Here is a 27,425-nt window from a genome sequence, read left to right as displayed (position 1 = left end):
AATTGATTGAGTTATTTGGATAATATTTTGACTTTTTCCTCTTCCTAAGAAAATATGTTTGAAAATATTTCTTCCAATCCCATTTATTCCCTCTCAAAACCCCAATCCCAATAGTCAACCGGATGAATTAGCCTTCCATAAGCTATGCGAATAGCTTATGGAAAAAGAAATTAAGGATATTCAAACGATTAATTTGGGTCCTCGATCAAATTAAATTATCAATTAATTGATTTTTTTTAACCGTTGATCGAACTGAATTTTTTTAAAAAAAAATATTAATTGAACCGAATAAAGTTCAGTTATTTCGGTCGGTTAACTGAATTAATCGATTTTTTATATTTTTTATAATTAGATTAATTTAAATATAACATATGTATATTTGTTTATTTGAATTAAAAATTAGTTAGGTATTGATAATTTAATAAGTCTAGTGTGATTAAGAAATAATGGGTATTAATTTTTAATGGGTTTGAGTTTAAAATATGTTTATAATATATATATATATATATAAGATTTTAATAATTTATGTTCATTTGGTTAATTAACCGATTTCGAACCGAATATTAAAAAAAATATTAATCATTTCTCGACTGAACTAATTTAGTGACCTACTGATTCTATTCGATCGTAATACAATTAAAATCGAATAATAAACGCCGCTAGCGTTGGAAATTGTGGTCAATTCAAACAAATAACCTGTGACAAAGGGATACATTGGTCGAAATGAACGAAAATTTTCGACGGGAAGAAAAAAGGGTAACGAGATTTCAAGATTTAACACCCGTGACCTAACAATAATGGAGATTGCTCCAACATACAAATACCCTTTTACACAAATTACTAAACGCTGAATTAAAATTCATAATTATAGATACATATTCTAATGTATATTATCATAATATATGACATAAATTTAAGTAAATAATTATGTTATATAAACTATAAAGTATTAGAAGTATCATGAAATTAAAATTGTATATATATTATTAAAGTTGTATTTATAATTTGATGAGAGATAGATTTATAATTACATATAATAACCAATTCTTTAATTAATTATATAAGGATGATATGGTCCCAATAAATAGATAATTTTTTCTAATCTCTGTCTATAAGAGAGTTTATACTAAATAAAACTCCATCTTCTTGGAATATCTCAACTAAAGACAATCTTCGAGATCTCAACCTTTTAGGTGATTTCTAGTTATAGATTCAGGTACGCTTTCTTAAATCTAGTGTTTATGATTCTTGATGATCGACTTTAATGTAATTACAATATGAGAGTTACATGTCCTTAAAACTAATTTCCCACCGTTTGCCCTGGTCAAGGATTTGGTCCATCCATCAATGGGTAGATAGAGAGAAGAAAATATTGATAAATAAAAAGATGAATCTACTATGAAAAATATTCATTGAAGGGTGGTTAGTGGTAACCAATAAATTACTTAAGCCGTTTTGTATGATATTGTTGGCCAATGTTTATGAAATTACGAGTTTTACCTTAAAGAATAGGTTACGTAGAAATATTGTAGCAACTTATTACATATAAGATAAATCTTATTGGGGTCTATTTAACGACGAGTCTACTATGAGTGATATTTTTTGAAATGCACCACTAATATAAAATAGGGAAAAATTCATAAATAGTTATAATTTTTTTAAAATCGATTTTATTTAATGTTGAATTTTTAAAAATTACAAAATGAACACTAAACTTTGAGTTTTGTTAAAAAAATAACAATCCTTAAATTTTATTAAGGGTGACATAATATACTAAATTAATGAAATATATCTTATTTAGTCTCTCAATTATAAATAAAATTTTATTTTTAATAGTTTTCAACATTTTTAAGTAGTAATTCTAAAAAATTAGAAATTTTAATTTTTTTAAAATATTTGAAAATAATTTATTTTTAAATTTTATTTAAAACAAATTTAAATGTAATTTAAAAATCATACATCCATAATATTATAATATCATATCAAATAATTTTTAATTTATATGATACAGATTTAATATTTATAATATAAAATTAAAAGATGATATTTATTTTATCTATATCTATTTTATTTTTAATTCAACGAACCTAATAAAAATTATTTAGATTAAAAAAATTAATTTTTAATTATAATTGAAGAGTCAAATGAGATATTTCTTAATGATTTTGTGTCTATTTTGTAACGAAATTAAAATTTAATATTTATCATGTAACTTTTAAAAGTTAAATATTAAAAAATAATTTTGACATAATTTAATGACCATTTATAAATTCTACCCTATAAAATTAATAATAAATTACAATGAACGAGATGCATCCTACATTTTTTTCCTATTTAAAGATAGTTAGGTCCGTTAAAAGTGTGTTAAAACTTGGTAGGTTAAACTGTATTAGAAGTTTGGAATTTGGTTGGCTTTCCAATATTCCAAAATGACCCCGGCAGTCCCTATAAACATCGAACCAAAACAGCCAAAACCCAGAAGGGGAAAATGGGAATACCAAATATTATAAGTTAAATATTGCACCATTGAATTAAGTCAATTATTAGTTGAAAAATATCACTATTCCTCAGCTGAGAACACAGGTGAGAAATATCAGCTGCAAGAAAGAAGAAAAATGGGTTCGGTGGCAATGGCAGGACTGCAGAAATACTTGTTACAGCTTCAGCATCACCCTTTGAGAACGAAGGTTTCTCTTCTTTTTCTTTTCTATTGTGTGTTTGTGTGATCTCGAAACTTCTTTTTTATGGGGGGTTGTGGGTCAAAAGAAAGTGCTAAATTGAGGGAAATTGGTGCAGGCAATTACGGCAGCGGTTTTGTCAGGGATCAGTGACACTGTTTCTCAGAAGCTTTCTGGAATACCCAAACTTCAGCTGCGACGGATTCTTCTCAAAATGGTAAAAAGATGCTCTCTTTGTTTCTTTTCTCCCTCTTCTGTGTCCGAGATTTGACCAACAGAACTGATGGGTAGAAACAAAGTTCACCTTACTGTTTCTATGTTTATACCATTTGAGTTAAAGGGGAAGATCAATATAAATAAGTGAATTGTGAATTGGAACCACTGCTATGTTAAGTCCTATGAGATGTTTAAGAAATTTGGGTGAAATTATATTGAGATTGGGAATTTATTTGTGTAGAACCAAAGAGTTGGTAATGAGAAGAAGGGTTGACTTTGTTATGTTATGAGATCATCGGAAGGGAAAATATGCAACTTTTACTATCATCTAACACTGTGATAGCCATATGCAGCTCTTTGGATTTGCTTATCTTGGTCCATTTGGACATTACATGTACATGTTACTGGATAAAATTTTCAAGGGGAAGAGAGACTCCAAAACTGTTGCCAAGAAGGTATGTTACACACAGCTTATTTCCCCTGTCATCCAATAAAATCCACTTTCAAATTCTGTTGATTCGAATCAGGGTATCATATTGAATTCAATCTGTCAACTTGATTCTCCTTGATAGGATCCAAAGGAAAGGGGTCTAATGCTGAGTAAAATTGTATCAGGTGGTGCTGGAACAGTTGACAACTTCTCCTTGCAACAACTTGATTTTCATGATTTATTATGGAGTGGTTGTCGAGGGTAAGTGGCATTAGGTTATGTACATATTCTCGGCAAGCAAAGAGACTGAATCTAAATCATCTCTTCGAAATAACTTGATTTTATGATACAATAATATTTGTGGTGAAATCTTGCTAAAACTTAATATTTAATTTTAAAGAAAGGCAATTGGGCACATTTAGTTTCATTGTTTCTTCTCCTGATGATGATGATAGTTTAAATGCAAACATAAAATACAGGAAGACCCTGGATGCATGTGAAATCTAGAATCAAGCAGGAGTATCCCAAAGTGCAGATGACTGCATGGACGGTATTACTTTGTTTCCCATTCTGAGTTCTGTAGTGTAATAGTTTATATATATTAATGTGAAACAGAGGAGCCCTCTGCACGTACATATATCCCTTAGAACCTACCTGAATGAAATTGCAGTTCTGGCCGGTTGTGGGATGGATAAATCACCAATATGTGCCTTTGCAGTTCCGTGTCATTTTCAGTAGCCTCATTGCATTTTGCTGGTATATACTTTGCTTTCCCTCTTAACTTTCTCCCTTCGAAATATATAAATTCACTGTTAAGGTGATTTTTTATTCCTTCAAACTTCATTTTCAGGGGAATATTTCTGAACCTTCGAGCAAGATCTATGACATTGCCCAAGGCCGCACTGCCCAAGAGCAACTGAACGATTTGAAACCTTCCACGTGCTTGGATTGGTTAAATACTACATGTTCACGTTCCATATCATAGTCTCATTTTAATCTTTATGTAGCTTGAACCTTGTTCTTTGCAACCATGAATTAATTCTCATTTCCTTGATCTTAAGTTCGCTGCTTAGCTCAGCAAAAAAATTTTAGGATCTGTTTTTTCTACACGGCCTTGCATGCTTGACTTAGTAGATAAAATTCATTCCACGGAATTGTCAACTGAATGGCAGGATGATGATGATTGTGGCCTAATATTATTTCAGTTGTTAGGAAACTGTTATCCATTGCAATCAAGGCATCCCTGTGTTCAATGTTAAGACATTCACGCATTAAAACATGACAGCCAGCCCCAGAAGCGAGAACTTGGAATATTTGCTAGTCTTAGTCTTACGTTGGAACCGCACGAGGTTTTAGCATCAGGTTCAACGTTTAAGTAGTGACTCACTTTAACATTGTAAACAAAGCTTTGCAGTCTTCATGATGAAAATTTCGGTCCAAAAAGGACAATGTGGAGAAAAGAAAGATGTAGATGCTACTTAATTTATAGTGTACAGCATGAAATTTTGGGGAATTCAGCCAACACAAAAGAATCCCAGAATTATTATTTGAAGAGACACTTCGAAGTGACAGAACCTTGTAGGATTCGTGGTCCCAGGGAGAATAATTCCAGCTTATGCTCGCATGGTATGATCCACATTCCACGGGTTGGGCTATAACAGTTGTAAGTTGTAATGTCCTTAGACAATGTTTTCCAACATAAAAAATTAAATATTAGTGTACATCTACAAATTATTACTCAACGAGCTTTGTCGTTAAACAACGAAACCATGGAAATTATACTAGAGCGTCTCGCATGCTTGTCCTTACTTGGATTGCATAGTCACATGGTGAATATGGGTTCTATTTTCACATGGCCAGTTCAAATTAAAAATGAGATTGATAACATAAAATTGGTGTTTTATCAAACCCATGTGCTTCCATGTGGTAGAACTAGATTACGGATAAGGGAGGGTGTAATAGCTGACTGATGGAATGGGCAGTTGTGCATATGTAAATATAGGGTAAAATGGAATTATCTGACCAGAAATAAAAATGTTGATGAAAATTTACAATGCTCCCAAAATCTGATTAGGTTCGTTGTCTGTTTCATTTATTTCCTTTGAACATGTTTATAGAACCTAGATTCATTGAAAGAGACTGCAGAGTGGTAAAAGATGGATTAAAAAACACACATTATTGAAGTAATTTAAATTCATACATAAGATGTAAACTACATTTTTACATGCTGCAAATGAAGTTAATTTATGCCTACTCTCGACGCTGTCGCCGTTAGTGGTTAAACTGTTTTGCCCACTGATCTTTGTGAGAAAGTAATCAACCACTATTTCATAAACCTCGCTCAGCCTACTTGTAGATTCATGGACATGTAAAAAGTTATGGTCCAGTCTGTTAGGTAACATTTCCACTTCCAAATTGCCATTGCTTCTCACTGTCACCCAATTTTCATCGTATTCCCAACTGGGTAATTTTGATGACAAAACAAGATTGTCTTCACCCAATTGTCGGATCCTTTCTATTAAAGACTTGTTGGAAGGAATCTGAACCGTCTCCAACTCTTCCACGGAGTCCCACAAGTGTGGGTGCAATACGTTGTTGGGTGTCTCCGATTTAGAACCAACGGTTTCCTTCGATTCCTTTACAAAATCGTGCGAAAGAAGTTGCGTTGCCGACCATCTCTCGGCAGGGTCTCTCCTCAAACACTTGCTTAGAAAATCCCTTGCCAGTTTCGAAATCATGTTTGGTATTTCCGGGACATCATTTGAGTACCCGATCCTGTACAGTGCAGAAACAGGGTCGCGAACATCAGGCCACGGTGCTCGTCCGGTAGCCATCTCGATTACCGTACATCCAAGTGCCCACACGTCAGCTGAGAATCCTTGTTGCTCGCCACGCGCCACCTCTGGAGCCATGTAAACAGGGGTGCCAGCAACAGACCAAGAGGCACCAGACGTCCCATCAGCTCTCCTGGCGCAACCCAAGTCGGCGATTTTCACCCCGTCATCGGTGACCAAAATATTCTGGCCCTTGATGTCACAATGCACTATTCCTCGAGAGTGCAGGAATTCAAGCCCGAGTAAAATCCCACGAGTGTAGGATCGAACCATGTACTCCTCAAGGCAACCACCGTGCTTGTGAATTGCATCGGTGACGGTGCCACTAGGAGAATACTCAAGGAAAAGATTGTATAGAAGCTTACCATTCTCGGACGAAATGTCACACCCTTTATATGCAACAACTTGGGGGCAGCTTAACGTACACAAAATGCTCTGTTCCTTTCTAAGAGATTCCGACTGCGAGAGCTCAGAGGACTTAACAGCAAATAAATGACCGGACTGGTCAACAGTGGCTATAGAAACGATGGCAGTGGAGCCGCGGCCAATGGTTCTACCACGGGTCCAATCCATTAAGCTTGGAAAGGAATGTGAAAAACGAAAGTTGAGTTGGGGAATTTGGATGGTTTGGTGGGTAGTGGGTACTAAGCATTTATACGCAAAATTTGGATGCCAAGTTTGGTAAAGGTTCGGCTCTAATGCAAAAGAAATAAATGCCTCCTTAACAGCACAATTTGTTTCGTGCCCAATTGGCGGGCGCCGTTTCTTTCCATCTTGAAACCAGAGTTCAACGTGGCAAAAGGAGGTTGGACTAAAAGCTTGGGCGGCGGGTCGCTTACTTGTTTAGCCTAACCCTGAATCATACTGTTGTATGCTCACATCTCACGAACCGCATGCTTAGAGAATTAGAGCGCCGGGCTAGTTGGCACAATGAGGTCCTTCGGTTCATGAACATTAATCTAATCCGTAGTACTCGACTTCATAGAGCTGCTGTTTGATTAGCTGCTGCACTTGATAATGATAGACATCGAAAAAAAAAACTATCATTACATATCAAATGGTTCATGAACTAGTTCAAGTCATCCATTGAATCCTAAATTTAGGGTTCATGATGTTATTCGCCCTTCGCTTGCAAGTTCCTTTTTACTCATTAGCATGTGAAAGTGTGAAGCAAAGTACATTGTTTTCTTATATGTTTAAACTTTGAGTTAATTCATGTAATGTCTACCTGTCAAAAACATGGTGAAAGTGCAGCGTAGCACTCAACAACCTGATGACAGGTACCTAAATAATTCGATATGGTTAGTTATATTGCTTGGAATATTGGTACAAGGCGAAAGGGGGTTGGTACAGTTGGATTTTAGTTGAGAGAAGGAAAGGGAGCAACTTACCCACCAGCCCCCAAACCAACTTCTCACAATCACGAAACATGTCATATGTGGTTGGTTTTGGCGCATTGCATGGCTTCCTTTCCAAGTAAAACCCAATCGGGGCGTTGCTTTTCTTCACGTGGCGGCCACTAATTAAATTCCTTTTGGCTAATTGGTTGATTCAGCTTTCGGTAAAAAAAAGGGTTGGGGACCCCGCTCTGGTATGCCTACACATGTTGCATGCCTTATTGCCAATCCTTAATTGATTGTGGCTATCATACCAATTCCCTTTTTCTTTAGGCACACATACTTGTTCGTTAAGTGTTCAAAGAGAAAGTCGTAAGGAATACATGGTTCCCACTGCCATACCAATTACCTATGCGTAAGAAATGGATACGGAATCCCACTAGTTTTAAAAGCAAGTAAATGCTGTTTCCCAACATATTTATTAAACAATGGCCGGTGCAACAGAGCAAGGACGAAAGTGTTTACAACACAGTAATGGAAGATGGACAGTATTAAGAACCGAGGTCCCGCATGGTAGTTATTCCAATAGTAATGACAGCTCACTGTCGACTTGAACAAGGAAACAAGAAGGCATGCACACATTAAAGTTAGTTGTTTGGTGTCTTAATTGTTCTTCTCTGGGTGGTTCAAATGTGGGGGTTAAAAACCAAACACAAAATAAATGATATTTAGAGTTCCATCAGTGAAAGCAGTTAAGGCTGATATTCAATATGGTGAACTAGAGCACTGATGCAGTAACAAATGCACTTTCTTAATCATTAACTTTTTGATACTGTTAGGTTTTTGGGCCAGTCACTTCTGGGCATCAATATCCTAATCAAAGTTTCGAGATTTATCATAATCGTTAAGGCAAGCCTCCATGTCCATGTGAATGCTCCAAAGAAGACGGTCCACTAAGAATCAATCTAGGCTTGGTTTTACTTGGGCTTGCCACGTTTATACATTGCATTACTTAAAAAACTACTTGTATTGGCCCGTGATTAGTAGGAACGTGAACGAGTCAAGTCGAGTTTGAGTTTTGTTTAGTTCAATTTGACTTAAAAAGTCTCCAAAGTTTAAAATTTTCAAGTTTAACTCGAACTCGCAATAAAAAATTATTGAAAAACGTTCTTAGACTAAGTTCGATTGAAGCTCGAACTTGAGTCGAGCACGAACTCGAATAAAATTCATTCGAATCTAGTATCGACTGAATTTTGATCAAATCAAATTCAAATAATTTAGCGATACGTCTTGTTTGATTTATAACCTTAAGAAATTAGAAACGTTGAAAGTTGATGCCCTGTGGAATAATAAAACTGTCATCTACGAGACAAAGCTCGTGTTAAAACCTCTGATTTTTATTCCACAATTGTCAAGAGGTGGTGGGGTGAAAACCCGTGAACAAGTAAGTATTAGCTGTAATGAAATCAATTTGGGAAATTATAGACATGTGCCTTTGAAATCCGCCGAAACTTCTGGGAAAACCTGAAAACCCCAAGAGGCACAAGAAAGTTTCCCACGCAATTTTCTTGTGTTTACGAAGAAAGGAAATATGGATGGGTGAACCGTGAACGTGGTAAGTTGAAAAAGGTTGTCTATAATGGTGAACCAATCCCTTAAAATATGTACAACGTGTGTGAAAGGTATCTTGGAATACCTTATGAGGAGTAATTCGCGTGGAAAGAGTCCATCCTTCACCATGAGAAGTCCATATATGGCTACCCTTCTCTCTTTATTGCAACTGTCATTGGTGGAATTGGTTCATTTCGCTCTTTCTTGCTTGTAATAATATCACTCCTTATCTCCTACATAATCAAAGACATTACTTCTTAATTCCAAATGTTTATCATGCATCTTCACCTTGTTGATAAACGCCAACAAAAACCTAACCTCGTAATCGTAGTATTCTATTAATTAATTAATAGGGTTGGTTCCTAATTGGAGAATTCCGACTTGACAACAAGCATGAAGACATCAGAAACAGGTAGCTTTTCAAATGTTGTCAGAGTTAATATTTTTCTCTTTCGTGTACAAATACAATCACAAGACGACTAACATGTGTAGCTGTAATTAAGTTAATTAGCTGTTTGTTTGACAAGTCAACAATGACCCCAACTTCTAACTTGTTTTTACCCGAAAAAATAATAGAAGGGTTAAATTATTACTATTTTCCCCACTTCAATTCTAAGGTTTTGCTTTGACTAATATGAATGTTACACACCTGATTTTGATATAATCTAAGTCTTTACTTAAGCGATATCAATATGCTTACCACTTGAATCAATCCGTTGGTTATTAATGCTTCTTTTAAAACCTATTACTACTACTTAATCAATCCGAAGGTGGTTACCGTCAAATGCACATGGCCAGCATGCGTGACTGTCATCAATTTGCCGGGCCACCAAGAGGGTTTGAAATTAACGGATACCCGTTTGAACCACGTATACGCAAGAAAATCTGCATCTGTGATTAAAACAGAAATTCCATAATAAAAATTATAATTATAACTATAAATTAAACTCATAATAGGATATTATTATCCGAAATAACAATCCGATACGAAAGCGAATCTGAGAAAAATAAAATAGAAGAAGTTAAATTTCTTTAAAAAAATAAAAGAAAATAAACAGAAAGAAAAATATTATTTTTCTTTTGATCTTGTGATCGGAAACAATTGAGGTTTGTCTCTACATAGTTTCTTAAGACATGTTTTTTCACTCTTTTGGTGCTCGAGATCTTTGGTCATCTATCTACTAGGATATAACAACTAGATGATCAATGGTCATCTATCTACTAGGAGATCTTTGGTCATCTATCTACATAGAAGTTCTTGAATTTTGAGATTTGTTTAACCTAGAAGGTTAGCACTCTATTTGAAACACTCAAATCCCAAGGATTTGAGTATCACACGGAATCATTGAAGTGATTAACCATTTTTTTAGAAACCATATTCACTTTTTATTAAAAACGTTTACACAAGTACGAAACCAATATAATTTACAAAAACGAGGCCCAATTTAGAAACTCGACAAATAAAATAAATATTTAAAATAATACAAGTTGACTCATTTCAAATCATGACCACCACATGCCCACTAAGTCGTCATCATTGTACTCTAAAACTCTACTGAGACTCTTCCGACGATATCTTGTCCCATCGCACTCCATGAAACTTGAAACCTGCAAACAGAAACACATTCTGAATGCCGAGCTCACAAGCCTCGCGTCACATAATACCTCTACTATACTACATGCATTCATAACATAAGCATACAACAAGTATAGTTAGAGAAGCAACACAACTATGTCATAAATACTACCAAACCATCTATCCAAGATACATCCACTATTACAATGATATGAGTCTCGTGCTTCCCTTAGTTCATACTAAAGTCCTCGCCATGAGTATACATATACCGGTCTCTAACCACAATTTTATACTACTATGCATCATTATATGCCACACATAATCACATAAACATAATGATATTACATAAACATATGGTATTAATCATACAACAACGAAATGCATCAAGCATAGAGTCATATCAAAAGCATCAAATATAGTTCGTGGTACGTAATATCGTAGCAATACCGTCGAATAACTGAAGTGCCTCAGCATTAGTACTAAAATGCCTAAGCACTGATACTAAAGTGCCTAAGCACTGATTGGAGTATATATGGATATTTCATATATATATATATATATATATATATATATAAATACTAGACGATCATCATACATACAAATAGCTCGGTTGTTCTCATCATTTCTCGAGTGTCAAACAAAAGCACAAGTCATATATATAAATATTAAATCCATCAATGAAGTTCACTCTTTTTTTTCAACATATATTTTTCTATAACCATTAATACAAGAAACTAGTCGTTCAATATCACACAAGCACAAGGAAAAGGTTAAAAACCCTAATCAAATAATCTCAAACGAAAAATAGATACAAACATATTTGATCGAATGAGCAAACGAACCACAAAAGGCGATCAAGCTATTGAAAAATTGTCGATAAACCACTAATCAGAGTTGAACAACATGAGAAAACTGTTCACATACGCAAATTGCATATCCAATCTAGTTTGAGGGTCCAAAGCATTAAAGATCATAATAATAAATAAGCGTGATCTTAATCAATGTTGACAATGTCAAATCCAATTCTGATAAAAAAAAGTAAATAAAAAAGGTCATACAATCGAAAATGTGTCAAAAGACATAGAAAAATATGTTATACAAACAGATATATAAAATCTAAAAATCCGAAATGTGGTTAGAAAAAATAAAAAAACAGGTGTACGCTAGGATTGAGGTTGCCACCTATAAACCAGAGATTAAAAAAAAAGAAGTTAAGCCGCTATTAGAAATTTAAAGAAAAAAAGGTTACTATAATTTTTCATTAGATAATTAGGAAGGTTTTTATTTATTATAAAACTGTTAATTTATATTGTAGTGTGAAAAGTAAATGTAAAATATCCCTTGATGCAGGAGTCATAATAATTGTCATTGAGGATAAACATGGGAATTTAATCCAACGAATTTTGATTTGATATTATCTTATAAGGTCATGTTACTATATGATTGAATTTTTTTTAAAAAAATTGGGTTAGAGTTTTTTAAAATGGTAAAGTCAAGTAAGATCAGGTTTAGAAATAAAAAATACCTGACATAAAATAGTAGTATAATTCCTCCTTATATGTTTAGGGATAATAATTATAATGCATTTCTCTTAATAAATTTTAAATTACCTCTATTTTTATCGGATCTCCATATTTTACCGAATAGGAAATAGAGGTAATTATTATAATACTTGTATTTATATATGTTTGTTAAATTTCATTTTTTTTTATCATTTGATCTTTTCAGTTATGTTATGTATTTTTTTATTAAGTTAAAGTGATTATAAAATAGTATTTGTTCTAAATATTTTATATCATTTGATAATGAACACCCAATCACTATGTTGTAGCCACTGGTGCTCGAACACGTGACCTCGAAGAACAACAACGATTACTTTAATCACTAAGGTAAGGTAGTTCGTGTTGTTGACCTTTAACATTGAGCCACGTAGGGACCTCTTGATAGTCAACGAAAAATCTAAGTCAAATCTGTATTCTCTAATGGTGATTTTGTATCAGTGTTTGGTTTTCGAAATTTTTGATAGTTTAGTGAGAACGGGTGTTGACATTCTTTGTTGCTTGCTTAATATCCCAAGCAACATATATATTAATATTGTTAAGGTCAAATTCTGATTTCAATCCCTCTATTGTGTTATGCTTTATGATTTCATTTTCTTGTCTTAATTTGATATAATCTGAAACTCATACTTTTTATACTGTTATATATTTTTATAATTTGAGGTACAACAAATATAATAATAAATTTATATTATAATTATCTCTTAGGTTTTAATCTGATTTATTCTATTCGTTGACAACAAAATTTAAACCTCTAACATTATTTAAAGGGTATGATGTCTATCAACTTGTTGTTGATGTTATTACATCCTCTTTAATTAGTTATATATACAGTAAATAAACTGCTTGCATTTAAATTATTTTAGAAGTCGCAAATTATTTATATTAAATACGTATATTTAAAAGCTGCAAAAGAGGACCGAGAAAGTTTTGGTCCGAGGACTGGCCGTCTTAGTAAATCACCAACGTGGGCTGTCGTCGTTGATCTTTGAAACACCAATGGTATTTTATTACCTACAAACGTTGACTACTTATCTAATATTTTGGATTTGGAGAAACCCCTAAAAAAACAAAATATATCTTTCTTTTCTTATAATATAAATCACTTTAGTTAATATTTTATACATTTTTTATCTAGTTCAAAAAATTTAATTTTTTGGTCACTAGAACATTGACTGTTGTTAATTTTTGGTCAATAGATTAGGGACGGAATTAAGGTTCCAATTCAAGAGGAACAAAGTATAATTAACTATAAAAGTGGGGAAGAAAATATAATTAATCATGAAAAATGAAAGGACTAAATCAAAATAAATTAAAATTAAGAGCTTTGATTTAAACTTTACCCCATATATTTTTAATAATATAACTGCCCACCTAGGACAAAGCATAACTCTGTCCCTGTAATATACTGTCATATCAATTTTATAATAATTAATGGTGATTTATTTAATTAAAAGAATATATTGATTTTTTCTCAGTCTAATAGTTACATTGAATATACAATAAATTTATAAATTACAAATTTTTTAAATAAGGGTAAACTACATGAGTGACCATCGAATTATGGTCATTAACCATTTTGACCACCAACGTTTAAAAGCGATCAAACAAACCACACAACTATTTAAATGATTCAATCCAACCACTGCCCGTTAATTTTTAATAGAGGTGATGACGCGACTGTTAATAAAATTGACATTATTATATATTTAGTCTTTAATATTTACGTATTATATCAATTTAGTCACTATTTTAATTCATTCAAAAAAAAAATCTTTCAATCCGGAGGTACCACGTGTCCCTATATGATTGGAGGGTGAATTTAATTAAATAAAATTTTCAACCAATCAGATGGTCACACATGTCACCACCGGTGTAAAGGGGAAAGATTTTAAAATAGAAAGTGAGTGGGTTTCGAACCAGTAACCCATTGGTTTTTATTATAGAAAGATTTTAAAAAGATTATGGCTTGCCACTGGGCTAAGCCATTTAATTGATGTTTAGTTACACAATGTTGTATATGTTGTGTTATTTATATATATATACATTAAAATATAATTTATATATTAAATTATAGTTAATGTAAGATTTAAAAATAAAACAGACTTTCATATTTTATTTAATTTTTTTACAATTATTTTAAAATAATAATATATAAATTACATTGAAAACTAAACCACAAAATAAAAATAATTTAATTTAAAAATTAAAATATTAAACTCAATTTTTTTGAATAATTTAATTTAATTTAAAATAATTTTAATATTTAAGTTAAATTATCATTTTTAGCTGGATGGTCTGTTTGATCGCTTTTAAACGTTGGTGGTCAAAATGGTTAATGACCATAATTCGGTGGTCACTTGTGTAATTTACCAAAAAAAATAATAACTTTTAATCTTAAAATAAATTAAAAAATTAGAGTGAAGATTGAAAAGAAAGAACTGCATGAATTTTGGTAACTTCTACAGTGCGTGCGACAGCTTTAATATACGGTTAAGAAAAGGTGTTATCAGTTTTGTTATTTTTTTAACGAATCTGGTAAAAAATTACCTAAAATATTAATGTTTTTTAACATTTCTTGTAAAGTATTCAATAATAACAAAACCGGTAGGAATAATAATTTTTAGGTAATTTTTTACCGGATTTATTAAAAAAATAATAACAAAACCGATAACGTTTTTCTTTAGCCGTATATTAAGGCTGCTGCACGTTAGACTTATCGATGCAATATAAAAGATTTTTTTTAGTCAAATTGTAAATGACTCTTTCGTACAGGTAAACGGTCAACAACGTGGGATAGTGATCCTACATGGGACCAGGCCGGCGACAGACCAAGCCGGGGCTGCACCCGGTCGCCTGTCATACGAGACCCAATTTGGTTGAATTTTGCTTTGAGGTCAAACGACTTCTTCGTGCAATTAATTCATTTGAGCTATGTTTGACATTTTAAAATTTGGTTGGTTTGAATAAGTAATCTCAAAAGTTGGATTAAAATATGAGTTTTAATAATTAGATATAAAATCAAATTGACTTCTATTAATTAATTTAATCAAATAGTCTCAATTTTTTTAAAAGAGATGTGAATTTATTTGAGAAAATAAAGTATACATCATAGCAATGAAAATGACGTTATTAAAAATTCCACTAGACCTAGACAGAAAAAAAAAGAATACAATCTTATCATTGCTATGTTGTATGGGTTCTTTTCTCAAATGAATTCACAAATACAATTACAGAGTTTGATTTGCGTCACAAACATCATATTTCTAAGTATAAATTAGATTAAAACACATCATTCGTACTTTATATTAGAATTCTTAACTTTTCATTAAATTTCATCGCAATTATTATATATTTATATATGAAAAGTTACATTATGAAAAATTCTATTAACAAGGAGTATTAGCGGAATAGTGGAGAGTTTATACATAAATCTTAGGGTTAATGTACCTTTTGTAATTGACTTTGATTTTGATATGCAATTTGGCTCTGGACATTTTTTTAGTGCGATTTGAACCCGTAATTTAATTTTGATTTGCAAATTGATCTATGGTTCTTTTTAAACAAATTTAAAACAATGATAAAATCTTTTATTTATAAATTAAAAATAACCTAAAGTGTCAATAGTTACATTTTAAAAATTTAATTAAATATAATTTTTAATAAATATGGGGAGAATACAAGGTAGTATATGTTAAAAAACTATCAATCATTTGACAATAAATGATTATACTCTTACATATGCGGTGTTCAAACCCAAAATATCAAATGATAAAAACAATGATTTAACCGCTAAAGGTTACTTGATTTATGAAATTAAATACAAATTTAAGTATTTACTTACAGATACATTTATATAAAAAAAAACTAAGAACCAAATTATAAATCAAAACCAAAGTTAGAGGGCAATTTGCTTGTCAAATTCAAAGTAAGGGGTCAAATTGTATTAAAAAAATAAAGGGTCAAATTGCATAAAAGATTTCAGAAGTTTTTTTTATTAGTCGAGGATGTCTACAAGTTAATATATGTTTAGAATTTTGTTAGTCAAATAGTAATGAATGCTCACATTATACGGAAGCAATTGTTCGAATTCGAGACCTTAAGGAAGAATAATTCTCTTTTATTGTTGATGTCGTTTATTAAAAGAACTCGACTTTAGTAGTAAGATAATATTTGTTCAGAATTTTCTTAGTCAATTAACAATGAATACACATATTATATAGGTGCAACTGCTCAAATTCGAAATCTTAAGATAGAACAATGCTCGTTTACTATTGAATTCGCAAATAAAAGAACTCATTAAACAACTTCAATAGTAGAAAGAGAGTTATTATCCCTAAATATCTCGAATTCAAGTAACTACATTTGTAAGGTGTGTATGCCACCGATGACAAAAAAGAATTTCTAAACATATATTACCGTATAATCATTTAAACTATTTAAAAAAATATTCGATTAAAACTAACCATTATAATACACCAACGAAGTGCACATATCTTTTTAATAGTTAAAAATATCAATACCACATCGTTATTATAACAATGAAATTATGAATAAAATTACATATAAATTAAATATAATAAACTCTCAACCTTTTGAGAAGTTTAAGCTAAGTCTATGCCGGAGTGTCTCGTTGGTTGAATTTTGGAACAAGCTGGATCACTGATCCTGTGATTTCCGTCGGATGGCATTTGACTGTTATTTTAACAACGTGGAACTCGCCGCACCCTTCGGGAGGTGAATTTCTATCCTTTAGTTGCCCTTCCTTTTCACTATACATTTAAAAAGTAGGGGAGTCCAAACCCTTTCTTGACGCAACCTATTGTTTATTCTAAACTACCCTCAACCGCTATCCAACCGTTTTTCTATTATTTTTATTTTTCCTCCTACAAAATTCAATTATCATTACTAATAAATATAAGTTAATTCAATTCATCATATACTTTAATGATCACAAATAATTTAAGTAATGTTTATCTTTTTCATTTCTTAAAAGAAAGAATGTCATATCCAAAACATTTATTCATCGAATATATATGTTTATTTAGAAAATTGTCAGTATATGAATTTCTTCCGTCTTATTAAATGTGTTCATTATTAATTTTTTTAAAAAAATAAATTTTTAAACTTTGACGATGATTATTTTAAATAATTAAATTTTATAAAATATATATTTAAACACTACTTAATTTATTTTTAATTTTTTATAATTTTACAAAAAATAAATTTTAAATTATAATGAGTCAAAACTAAAAAAGATTGACAAAAGAAATCAACAATAAACAAATTTAATGGGAGAATGAATAGTAAAAAAATGTTGATATTTTTAGAGATGATGAATTTAAATAGTAATCTTTATAGATTGTATGTACATTATTAATAAATTAAAAAATTTAAATAAATATTGAATTTTATAGCAAAATGTTATTGCGTAGTTTATTGGTCAAATAGAAAGTGATGTGTACGTATTTTAGTCATTTGTCCTTTGTATATTTAGTTTCTGAGAGGGGTCAATTTGCCAGATGGTAATCTGACGCACCATCTGACGTAACAATTATAGAAAAAAGAATTCAAATTCTGAAAATACAAAAATTATAATACGCCGTAGCTATATCTGGTCTACGTTCTATACCCTTTTTAGAGGCCATCCCATTGCACCGGTAAAAGGACTTTCACAATTACATTTCAAACGCCTTCCCATATCTCACGTCTCCCTTTCACTTTCAACTAGGCCTGTCTTTAATTTCTTCTTTCTTTTTTTTGGATCGAAAACTTTCGTCTTCTTACACTTGTAAATTTATTTATGGACAAAGGATGGGGGCTTACTCTCGGTAATTCTGATCCTGTATATGGTTTCTTCCCCGGCAAATCCAATTCAGCCAGCCCCGGACCTTTCTTCAGGTTAAAGGAGCAGCAGCCGGACATGTTTCAGTTCCCTGTTAGCCTTGCTGGTTACAGGGAGGACCGCCGTGGAACTTCCTCTCCCTCCCCACATGCCTCTGCTGACAACCGCCTGGTGGTCGATGAGGTTGACTTTTTCTCTGATAAGAAACACAAAGTCGATGATGATAACAAAACTAGTACTACCGTCACCGCCAAGAAGGAAACTACTCACGGTGGAGGCGATCATTTGGATGTAAATGTCTCATTAATACCGTTTTCTTCGAGTTATTTTAGAGAGTTGAACTGAGTTATTGATGCGATGGTGCTTGTTTCGTTTTTGTTCTAACTGTAGACCGGGCTGCATCTTCTCACGGTTGATGGTTGGGTATCATCGGATACGGAAGATAAGCGAGCAAAGAATGAGGTATGAAGATGATTCTAAAAGTTAAAAGTTCTTATTGTTTTGGTTCTTTCACTTTTTGAATCGGCGGCGGGAAACTAGCCTATATGAACTTTTTGTCCACTGAATGATTTTTTTTCCACTTTAATTCAGCTGGCGGAATTACAAGTGGAGTTCAAACGTATGCATGCTGAAAATCAGAGGTTAAGGAACATGATTAGTCATGTCAGCAACAACTACACTACTCTCCAGATGCACCTTGTGACCTTAATGAAGCAGCAAAGGAATCCAGGACCCAAAACCACCCAAGAACATGAGGTAATTTTATTATTCCTTTTTATAGGATTAGGAACTGTATAATTTTGATTCAAATTGGTGACATAAATATGTTCAATGAATTCAGATTCAAGAAGTAAAATCCCAAGTGAAGAAAGATGAGGTGGTAATGCCTACACAATTTATGGATCTAGTCCCATATTCAGGCTCCGCCGAAGCAGATGAGATGTCGCATCCTTCATCAGAAGAAAGAACACGTTCAGTGTCTCCTCCAAACAACGTGGAAGTTGCATCAGAAGAAAGCCCTGAATCTGATGGCTGGGGTCCTAACAAAGCTCAAAAGTTGAATCTTTCTAGGCCGATCGAACCATCTGCTGATGCCACCATGAGGAAGGCTCGTGTTTCCGTTCGAGCTCGATCGGAAGCTCCCATGGTATGTTACTGCTTCAATTATTAATTGTGAACATCATCCGAATGATATGAAGTTGTTAAATTGTTTGGTTGAATTGCTACAGATCAGTGATGGATGTCAGTGGAGAAAATACGGACAAAAGATGGCAAAAGGAAACCCCTGTCCTCGAGGTTATTACCGGTGCACAATGGCAGTTGGTTGTCCTGTGCGTAAAAAAGTATGTTTCAATCTTTTTTTTAAGTTGCTTAGATTTCATTGTTTGGATGCTCAAGGCCTGGAACTGATTAGTAGTTTTCATGGTGATCAATTATCAGGTTCAACGCTGCGCTGAAGATAGAACAATCTTGATAACAACTTACGAGGGCAACCACAATCACCCACTTCCTCCAGCTGCCATGGCAATGGCATCAACAACAGCAGCAGCTGCAAGCATGTTGCTTTCAGGTTCAATGCCCAGTGCAGATGGGATCATGAACCCCAATTTGCTTGCCAGGACAATCCTTCCATCATGCTCCTCGAGCATGGCATCCATTTCAGCTTCTGCTCCGTTCCCAACTGTAACATTGGACCTCACTCAATCACCCAACCATGTACAATTCCAAAGACCACCACCCCAATTCGAAGCCTCTCAATTGCCTCAAGTTTTTGACCAAGCACCGTATAATCAGTCAAAATTCTCAGGCCTGCAGTTGTCTTCGCAGTTAGGCCACCAAGTTCCTCATCCGCAACTGCAGCCTCAACATCCCACCCTGGCTGACAAAGTAAGCGCCGCCACGGCTGCCATCACGAATGATCCCAACTTCACCGCTGCCCTCGTAGCTGCCATCAACTCCATCACTGGTGGTTCTCACCCCAATAGCAGTAGTAGCAACACCTCCAACAGCAATAAAAAGTGATGCCATCACCAGAAGCAGCAGAAAATAGATCAGTAGGGTTTCCCACCAGGAATTTATTAGAAACGACTTATTTTTTATACCCATTTCCCCCTTCCTTTTGTTTTTAGTGTTGTTTAATTGCGGATGAGATCCAGATTGCATGTTCATATGTTTTCTTATTGTGGATCAGTAGGTGTTAGCTAGGTCACGTACACAAACTTGATTCTTTTGTTATTGTTGTTTATGTGGAATAAATCCGATTCAGATTTCCCAAGTAAGTACACATAAAAACATGAGTATAAATTCATTTTCCAATGCGTAATGCTCATCTTGTTTGATCCAATTTTTTAACTTGTGTTTTAATTTTCTCCTCAAGATGGAATGCAGTATTTACAAAAGATTAATCTTGAAGAACAGAAAAAGAATTACAAGTAACGTGTAAGTATAATTCCCAGAAGAAAAACAAAAAGGAATAATCCTCCGAATCTACGTGGATATTATTCAATTTTGTTTTAAACAGTCAAGGAAATACAGCTACCACCGTTTGACACGTAAATCATTTACACCGAGGAGAACCGAGACGGTGGACTTTAGAACGAGATTCGCAGGCAACAACTTGGGCCTGAGATTATCATTATTTTTTTATCGGGTTGTTCCGAGTTAGAGGTCAAATTTGGTAAATGAAGAAGATGTTGAGTTGTTTATTTAATGGAGGAGCGAGATACGATTGTTGACTTTAGGATCGTGCTGCCCATCCCGTTCTCCTGTCGTGTTCCATGGAAGTACGTGGAACTTCGTGGTTATGGTGTGATCGGCACCGTACTTCATCCACCGTACAATTTGGAATTCATGACTCCGCCGCCCACATGCTTCCATGTGAACCCAGCAGTCTTCTCCTCTTTAATGCATTCAATGGACTTTTATCATGTGTGAACTTGCACGTTTGCATTTTCTTTTCAAGGATATTTCCATGATGTACTTCGCTCCTCCACTTTGTTAATTGAATTTAGACATGGAATGGACTTATTCATTATCCACTTCTCCTTGTTAATTGGACACCATTAGATTTGGGCATATTAATTGTATATTAATATCAGTTATATAATCTTCTCAGTAATTTGTATAAATTAATTAATATTAAGAAATAGGAAGGGACATGCATTCGAGCCGCCTAATACGGTTGTAGTACAATTGGCATTAATTCTTTCAAGTGGTGTGATAGGATGCATGGTTATGATGAAATTATCACCGTCACATGAAGTAATAACTAATAATAATGTCTGAAATTGCGTGCATGAGAGATTTATGTTTCAACTTTATATAACAGCTGTTAGAAAAATAAAAGGCAGCTGTGACATTGTATAATTTCAAGGCTGTTGAATGTTAGAAGTTTTAATGAGAGATGAGGAAACTAGATTTGTCTTTTGTCATTAATTTCTATATACGTATTTCCCTGTCATTTCCTCTTAATTGTTCTCAACTCAACATCTTCCACCGCCATTGTTTTATGCGAATGAGGAACGTGCTAGAAAACAAAAGAATAATATGATAGAAACATAATTTTATATTACATGGACAAACTTAAATTTGAGGGGGATAAATTAAAATTTTAAGGGTGAACTAAAATTTTGAGACGTAAGACAGATTTTCAATAAAAAAATGTATAAAATTTTTAAAATATATGATAATTTTAAATTTTTAGAGGTAACTACCCCACCTGCCTCAGTACCATCCCTGGGAAAACGATGATTTCATTAACAAGGTGTGTTTTCTTTAGGTTAATTTTATATTATCAGGAAAATAAGCAATTAAACGTGTTAGTAATTATGTTGGTATCTTAATTACGTATTGGGATGGAGCGGGTCATGACTCAATATTAATGAACGAGTCATCCTTGGGCTTCAATCAAAAGATGAGAGTAGGAGGTTTGTAACTTGGATAGTGCTCGATTCGTACTCATTAAAAAATATTGTTTAATTAGATTTATTACTCGTTAAGTTCATTAAAATTTGTTCGACTCGTGCTTGATAATAAAACTTGTTGTTCAACTAGACTCATTGCTCGTTAAGCTAATTGCTCGTTACTCGTTAGGCTTGTTGTTTGACTCATCACTCGTTAAATTGACTAAAATTTTTACCTTGTTTTTTAACTATAGAAAAAAAAATCTACTGATATTAGATAGAACTTATATAAACATAAATTAACAAATTTAATTAAAAGAATGTATGAAGCAATTTTAAAGTCTAGACTCCAAAGTAATAATCCACAAATTTACCAAACTAACATATTAAAACTAAGGTAACAATCCGCAAGTACATCAAACTAACATATTAAAAAAATTCTTTAAAGTAAAAAAGGTTCAAATATACTTAATCGATACTAAAAATAAAGAAATCAATATCGATTCACTCCATTCATTGTTGATTGCAATCATCAAACTACTAAAAATTTATAAGAAAAAAAATTAACGAACTGCTTTTTAATTTATTAAGTCGAATTAAACTTAACTTTACTTGTTAAAGTGTCGAGTTTGGGTTAGACTCATTAAACACCCCCTAGATGAGAGAGAAAAATATTAATTCAAGTTAAAATCTCTATTTTGAAAACCGGACCGGATTGGCTGGTTCAACCGGGAACCGTTGCTTAGTCCGGTTCAATCTAAACTGGTTGAACCGCTATTAGTGAACCGGCCAGAACTGTTGAACCGTTCGAACCGGACCGGCTGAAAACCGGGAAAAACAGGGATTTTTGTTTTTTTTAAATTAAACCAAAAAATGTCGTTTGTTAAACGAGCCAAGTCAAACTCGAGTATTGCTGAGCTCGACTCGAACTTGAAAACTTTAAAAGTAAGCTCAACTCAACTCAAACTCACAAGCTAAAAATTATCAAGTTCAACTCAAACTCGAAATATAATATTGAAACTTGAACTCAAAAAGGTTTGAACTCAAAAAAAAATTAGAAGCTCGATTGAATCCTAAAATTCGAGCTTGATTGAAGTGAAAGAATAGTTCACTCAATGCTCACCAAAAGACTCAATGATTTTGAATGCCAAATTACCTCTATTATTTATAGAAGTTAGTTGTGATGCGCTTCTATGTTTCTTAGCAATGTGAGATTGTTTTGTTTTCATATTTTTACTCTTTAGACTTTTGGGATGTTCTTCTATGTTTCTTAGCCACGTGAGATTGTTTTAAAAAAAATTAAACCAAACAATATACTTTTGTTATGATTTTTTAACCCTAAATTTATTTTTTAATTATAGTTATATAATTATATTTATTATTTAATATGTTTTACCTTAAATATTATGTTGTAGTTAATTTGAATCATTTTGTTTAACTTGATTTTATGGTTTTTAACTTATATATATTATGACTTGCTTTGAATATGACTTGTGATATAAAAAATTATTTTTTATCAAATATTTTTGATATTTTTATTTAATTTTTTAAATAATTATGATGTCGTCCGGTTCTTCCGACCGGTCGAACCAGTAAACCGATAACATGACCGGTTCGTTAACCGGTCCGATTCTGAAAACCATGGTTAAAATGGATTCACTTTCCCAAGAGTAGCTTAGGTCCATCCTATCAGTACAGTCTTAGCCCAGTACGTTTCCAATCAAGAATTCATGATTATAGAGACAATAAAATATTTTAACCATTTATTCTTTGTCATATTTGGGCTTTCAATTACTAGTTTTTAAATGGAGAAAAAAGAGTACCTCAAGTATGTTCGAAAGATTCTTCATACCCGATAACGGTCCGAGTTATTCTTTCTTTACCACACGCTAGCCTCTATTACAATTCTCATAGTACTATACCCCTCCAATACCCCATTTATGCACTGACCCCTAAATACTCGGGCTGGATCGCGCACCCTTCTTCAGAGTTACAAGGTGCCGTACTCCACACATGTAAAGATTTGCATATTATGGTCCAGTTATAGCAAACTTTGAAACAGTACGAGGCACTCGCTCCCAACATAGACCATAAAGCAGCTGTATCTCGCACATATATACAATCCATCCAGACACAATCTCGAGCAGCTACTAACGCGATCGCAATATACATAGCTCAGCTACAAACCAGATCAGAAAATAATCGTAGGAGTAAAAACATTAGAACCCAACGCAAATACCTGCAACCAAACAAAGCGGTGGCGTCTCAGGAACGAACTACACTTCGAACGTCGGACCAAGGAAAAACAAAAATCAGGCGAAATGGATATCCTCCTCCTTTTTCTAGACAAAACTGATGTTGCCACTCAGAACCGACTTCCAGGGTTTCTCCTAGACACAACACACCATAGGCTAGCCATCAATAGCCACACCACACACTGATATAGGGCCACTCGAAGTGGAACTCTTTGCCCCAACCTTGCTTTCTACGCACACCATAATTAACAAGAAAAATCGTAACATACACTTATCAACAGCACACCAACATCAAGCGGACAAAGTGGAGCATCACTAGGTCTCTTGCAATATCAGCTTTGATTCCATGACCCACTACACCATCCGACCTACACATGCTACAAAGACGGCCTTCACAGACAGATACAAGCCATTGGCAGCCCTCCAAAACAGGGACATCAAGAAGCCCGAGCCAATCCTTTTCGATACACACGCAACAAGAAGCATTAGAACCTAAAACTCCATTCCACTGTCAACCTGCGGATAGATAACACCACCTTACACTACAGGGGACGCCCTAAACTTATTATCTAAAGCACAAACATGTGGATATTTGCACAACCCCATCTGCACCACCATCCCATTCTTTACCGGCACTACACTTCAGCAGACAACCTTCTCTCGACCACCCAGCAGATTCACGCTTACACCACTTCAAAACAGGATCCAATAGCCAAACAAACTAACGTCACGTTCAATCGTAGACCAATGAGCACAAGTTTCTCAAAATAATTGCTTCTCATCAAAATATAGGGCAGTTTCATTCATTGAGATCCTGCTATTACCGTCTTACTAAGATAGCAGCATTGGGAAGTCTTCGAAAATCTAATGGAAGGGCAATTTCCTGGCCACTTCCAACTGTACCAACACCATATCCTCGCAATGGCCGACTCGAACAGTTTGTCTTCACTGTAAATGCACTTGTTGAACAGTATGTCGTTCCTATATAACCATATGGACCAAAACAAACCAAAGGTGGCTAGATTCCACACTGGCTTGCATGATTTAATAATCGTCTGACCATTCCAGGCAAATAAAAAGGATCGAACGTCACCTGGGCAAACAAAGTGAAAGTTCCATATCGATAACCATCTTATCCATACTCTCCAAATGGCTTCACATTGGCAAAAGAGGTGAGTGACTGTCTCCCGTTCTCTTTGTCACATCACACAGACACTAGACTCATGTTATAGAATTCGGGTTAATTTCCACCAATAATAACAAATTCACCTTGAAAACTATTATCTAGGTGACTAGTGTGAAAATGATTGTACTAAAAATCACACCAAGATAGATTCCCAGGAAAGAGGAGGAGTCACAATGGTCCCTCTTAAAACCCACTTTCCTTAGACAGAACTACCAAGACAAGTAATTTTAATAGGACAATAATTAACAACAACTATACCCGACAATAGTTATTAAATAGACATAAAGAGAACACTAAAATTTAACGAGGTTAGGCCAAAATTATGCCTACCTCCTCGAACACTACTAAAATAATATTTCACTAGTAGAGGAAATATTACAAAGAGAAAGAAAGAATACAAATAGTCTTTAATATAGAAGAAGACTTATATTTGTGGGATGCTTAACTAAGGAGGAGGATGGCTCTATTTATAACAAAAGAATTTTCCCTCCTCCTTATACACAACCAATGTGGGACTTTGCCAAAAAACCAATAAATCTCCACCTTGGAAAATTCCACACACATCTCTAAAAAATTCAATCTTCAGAGTGTCTACAAATTCATCTTTCAATTTGTAACAATATTGACCAAGTCTAAACAATGTTTAAACTTGACCGTAGTTACCACTTTTATCAACATATCAGTAGGATTCTCAGTGGTCCGAATCTTCTGGATTATGACTCCACCTTCTTCTAGAATCTCTCGTACAAAGTGATATCAAACATCGATGTGCTTCGTCCTTGCATGGTAAACCTGGTTCTTTTCTAAATGAATAGCACTCTGACTGTCACAATGCACTTTGATGTGCTTCTGTTCCATTCCCAATTCACCAAGCAACCCTTGAAGCCAAATTGCCTCCTTTACAGCCTCTGTAACTTCCATATACTCTGCCTCTGTAGTAGACAAAGCCACTATTGACTATAAGGTGGACTTCCAACTGACTGGTGCTTTTACAAATGTAAACACATAACCAGTAGTTGATCGACGCTTGTCCAAATCACATGTATAGTCTGAATCACAATACCCAACTACACACTGACCATCTTGTTTGTCCTGCTGAAAGACCAAACCAACATCTACGGTGTTCAGAATATACCGCATAATCCATTTCACAGCTTCCCAATGCTCCTTTCCAGGATCATGCATATACCTGCTCACAACCCCAACTGCCTATGAAATATCGGGTCTCGTACACACCATTTCATACATTAAGCTACCAACAACACTTGCATATGGAACCTTTGACATGTATTCCCGTTTTGCATCATCCTTAGGTGACATGGATGCACCGAGCTTGAAATGAGGAGCAAAAGGTGTACTAACTAGTTTTGACTTCTCATTCATGCCAAAACATTTTAGTACCTTCCTCAGATATTCTTTCTGAGACAAACAAAGCCCCCCCCCCAATTTTTTATCCCTTGATATCTCCATGCCTAGAATCTTCTTTGCTTTACCAAGATCCTTCATCTCAAACTCCCTGTTCAATTAAGTCTTTAGTTTCACAATTTCTGTCTGACTCCTGGAAGCTATCAGCATATCATCAACATAAAGAAGAAGATATATATAAGATTCGTCTTGTAGCTTGCGTAAATACACACAATGATCATATTTGCTTCTTGTGTACTTCTGCCCTATCATAAACTTGTCAAATCGCTTGTACCACTGCCTTGGAGATTGCTTCAATCCGTATAGCGATTTTTCTAATTTGCACACCATCTCTTCTTTTTCAGTAACTTTGAATCCATTTGGCTGAGTCGTGTAGATTTCCTCATCCAAGTCTCCATGTAAAAATGCAGTTTTTACATCCATCTGAACTAGTTCCAAATCCAACTGTGCTACCAAAGCCAACAAAATTCTGATGGAGGAATGTTTTACAATTGGAGAAAATACTTCATTATAATCAACTCCCTCCGTTTGAGCGTAGCCTTTAGCCACCAATCTTGCTTTGTAGCGGATG

At 33.9% G+C, this 27,425-nt stretch overlaps 3 protein-coding genes across 3 annotated transcripts; 2 read left to right on the top strand and 1 right to left on the bottom strand.

Annotated features, from left to right (window-relative positions):
- The first annotated feature begins 2,577 nt into the window (after positions 1-2,577).
- On the top strand, positions 2,578-4,378 carry LOC120131397 (peroxisomal membrane protein PMP22-like). Its single transcript, XM_039148398.1, has 7 exons — positions 2,578-2,687; positions 2,797-2,895; positions 3,248-3,349; positions 3,510-3,585; positions 3,804-3,874; positions 3,995-4,080; positions 4,175-4,378. Exons 1-7 carry the CDS (start codon positions 2,616-2,618, stop codon positions 4,242-4,244), a joined length of 576 nt encoding a protein of 191 aa, XP_039004329.1. The 5' UTR covers positions 2,578-2,615; the 3' UTR covers positions 4,245-4,378.
- Positions 4,379-5,450: 1,072 nt separating this feature from the next.
- Positions 5,451-6,781, bottom strand: LOC120131776 (mitogen-activated protein kinase kinase kinase 18-like). The gene has a single exon (XM_039148693.1). The coding sequence runs from the start codon at positions 6,729-6,731 to the stop codon at positions 5,451-5,453; it is 1,281 nt and encodes a 426-aa protein (XP_039004624.1). The 5' UTR covers positions 6,732-6,781.
- Positions 6,782-17,945: 11,164 nt separating this feature from the next.
- LOC120131420 (probable WRKY transcription factor 31) lies at positions 17,946-20,180 on the top strand. The gene is made up of 6 exons (XM_039148413.1): positions 17,946-18,383; positions 18,477-18,548; positions 18,678-18,842; positions 18,928-19,233; positions 19,316-19,429; positions 19,527-20,180. The coding sequence occupies exons 1-6, from the start codon at positions 18,045-18,047 to the stop codon at positions 20,106-20,108; spliced, it is 1,578 nt and encodes a 525-aa protein (XP_039004344.1). The 5' UTR covers positions 17,946-18,044; the 3' UTR covers positions 20,109-20,180.
- The last annotated feature ends 7,245 nt before the right edge of the window (positions 20,181-27,425 follow it).

Source organism: Hibiscus syriacus, unplaced genomic scaffold (genome assembly GCF_006381635.1).
Source record: "Hibiscus syriacus cultivar Baekdansim isolate YM2019G1 unplaced genomic scaffold, ASM638163v2 tig00110556_pilon, whole genome shotgun sequence".
Taxonomy (NCBI): Eukaryota; Viridiplantae; Streptophyta; class Magnoliopsida; order Malvales; family Malvaceae; genus Hibiscus; species Hibiscus syriacus.
Note: the sequence above shows the minus strand (reverse complement) of the source record. Positions and strands in the feature narration are given on the sequence as shown.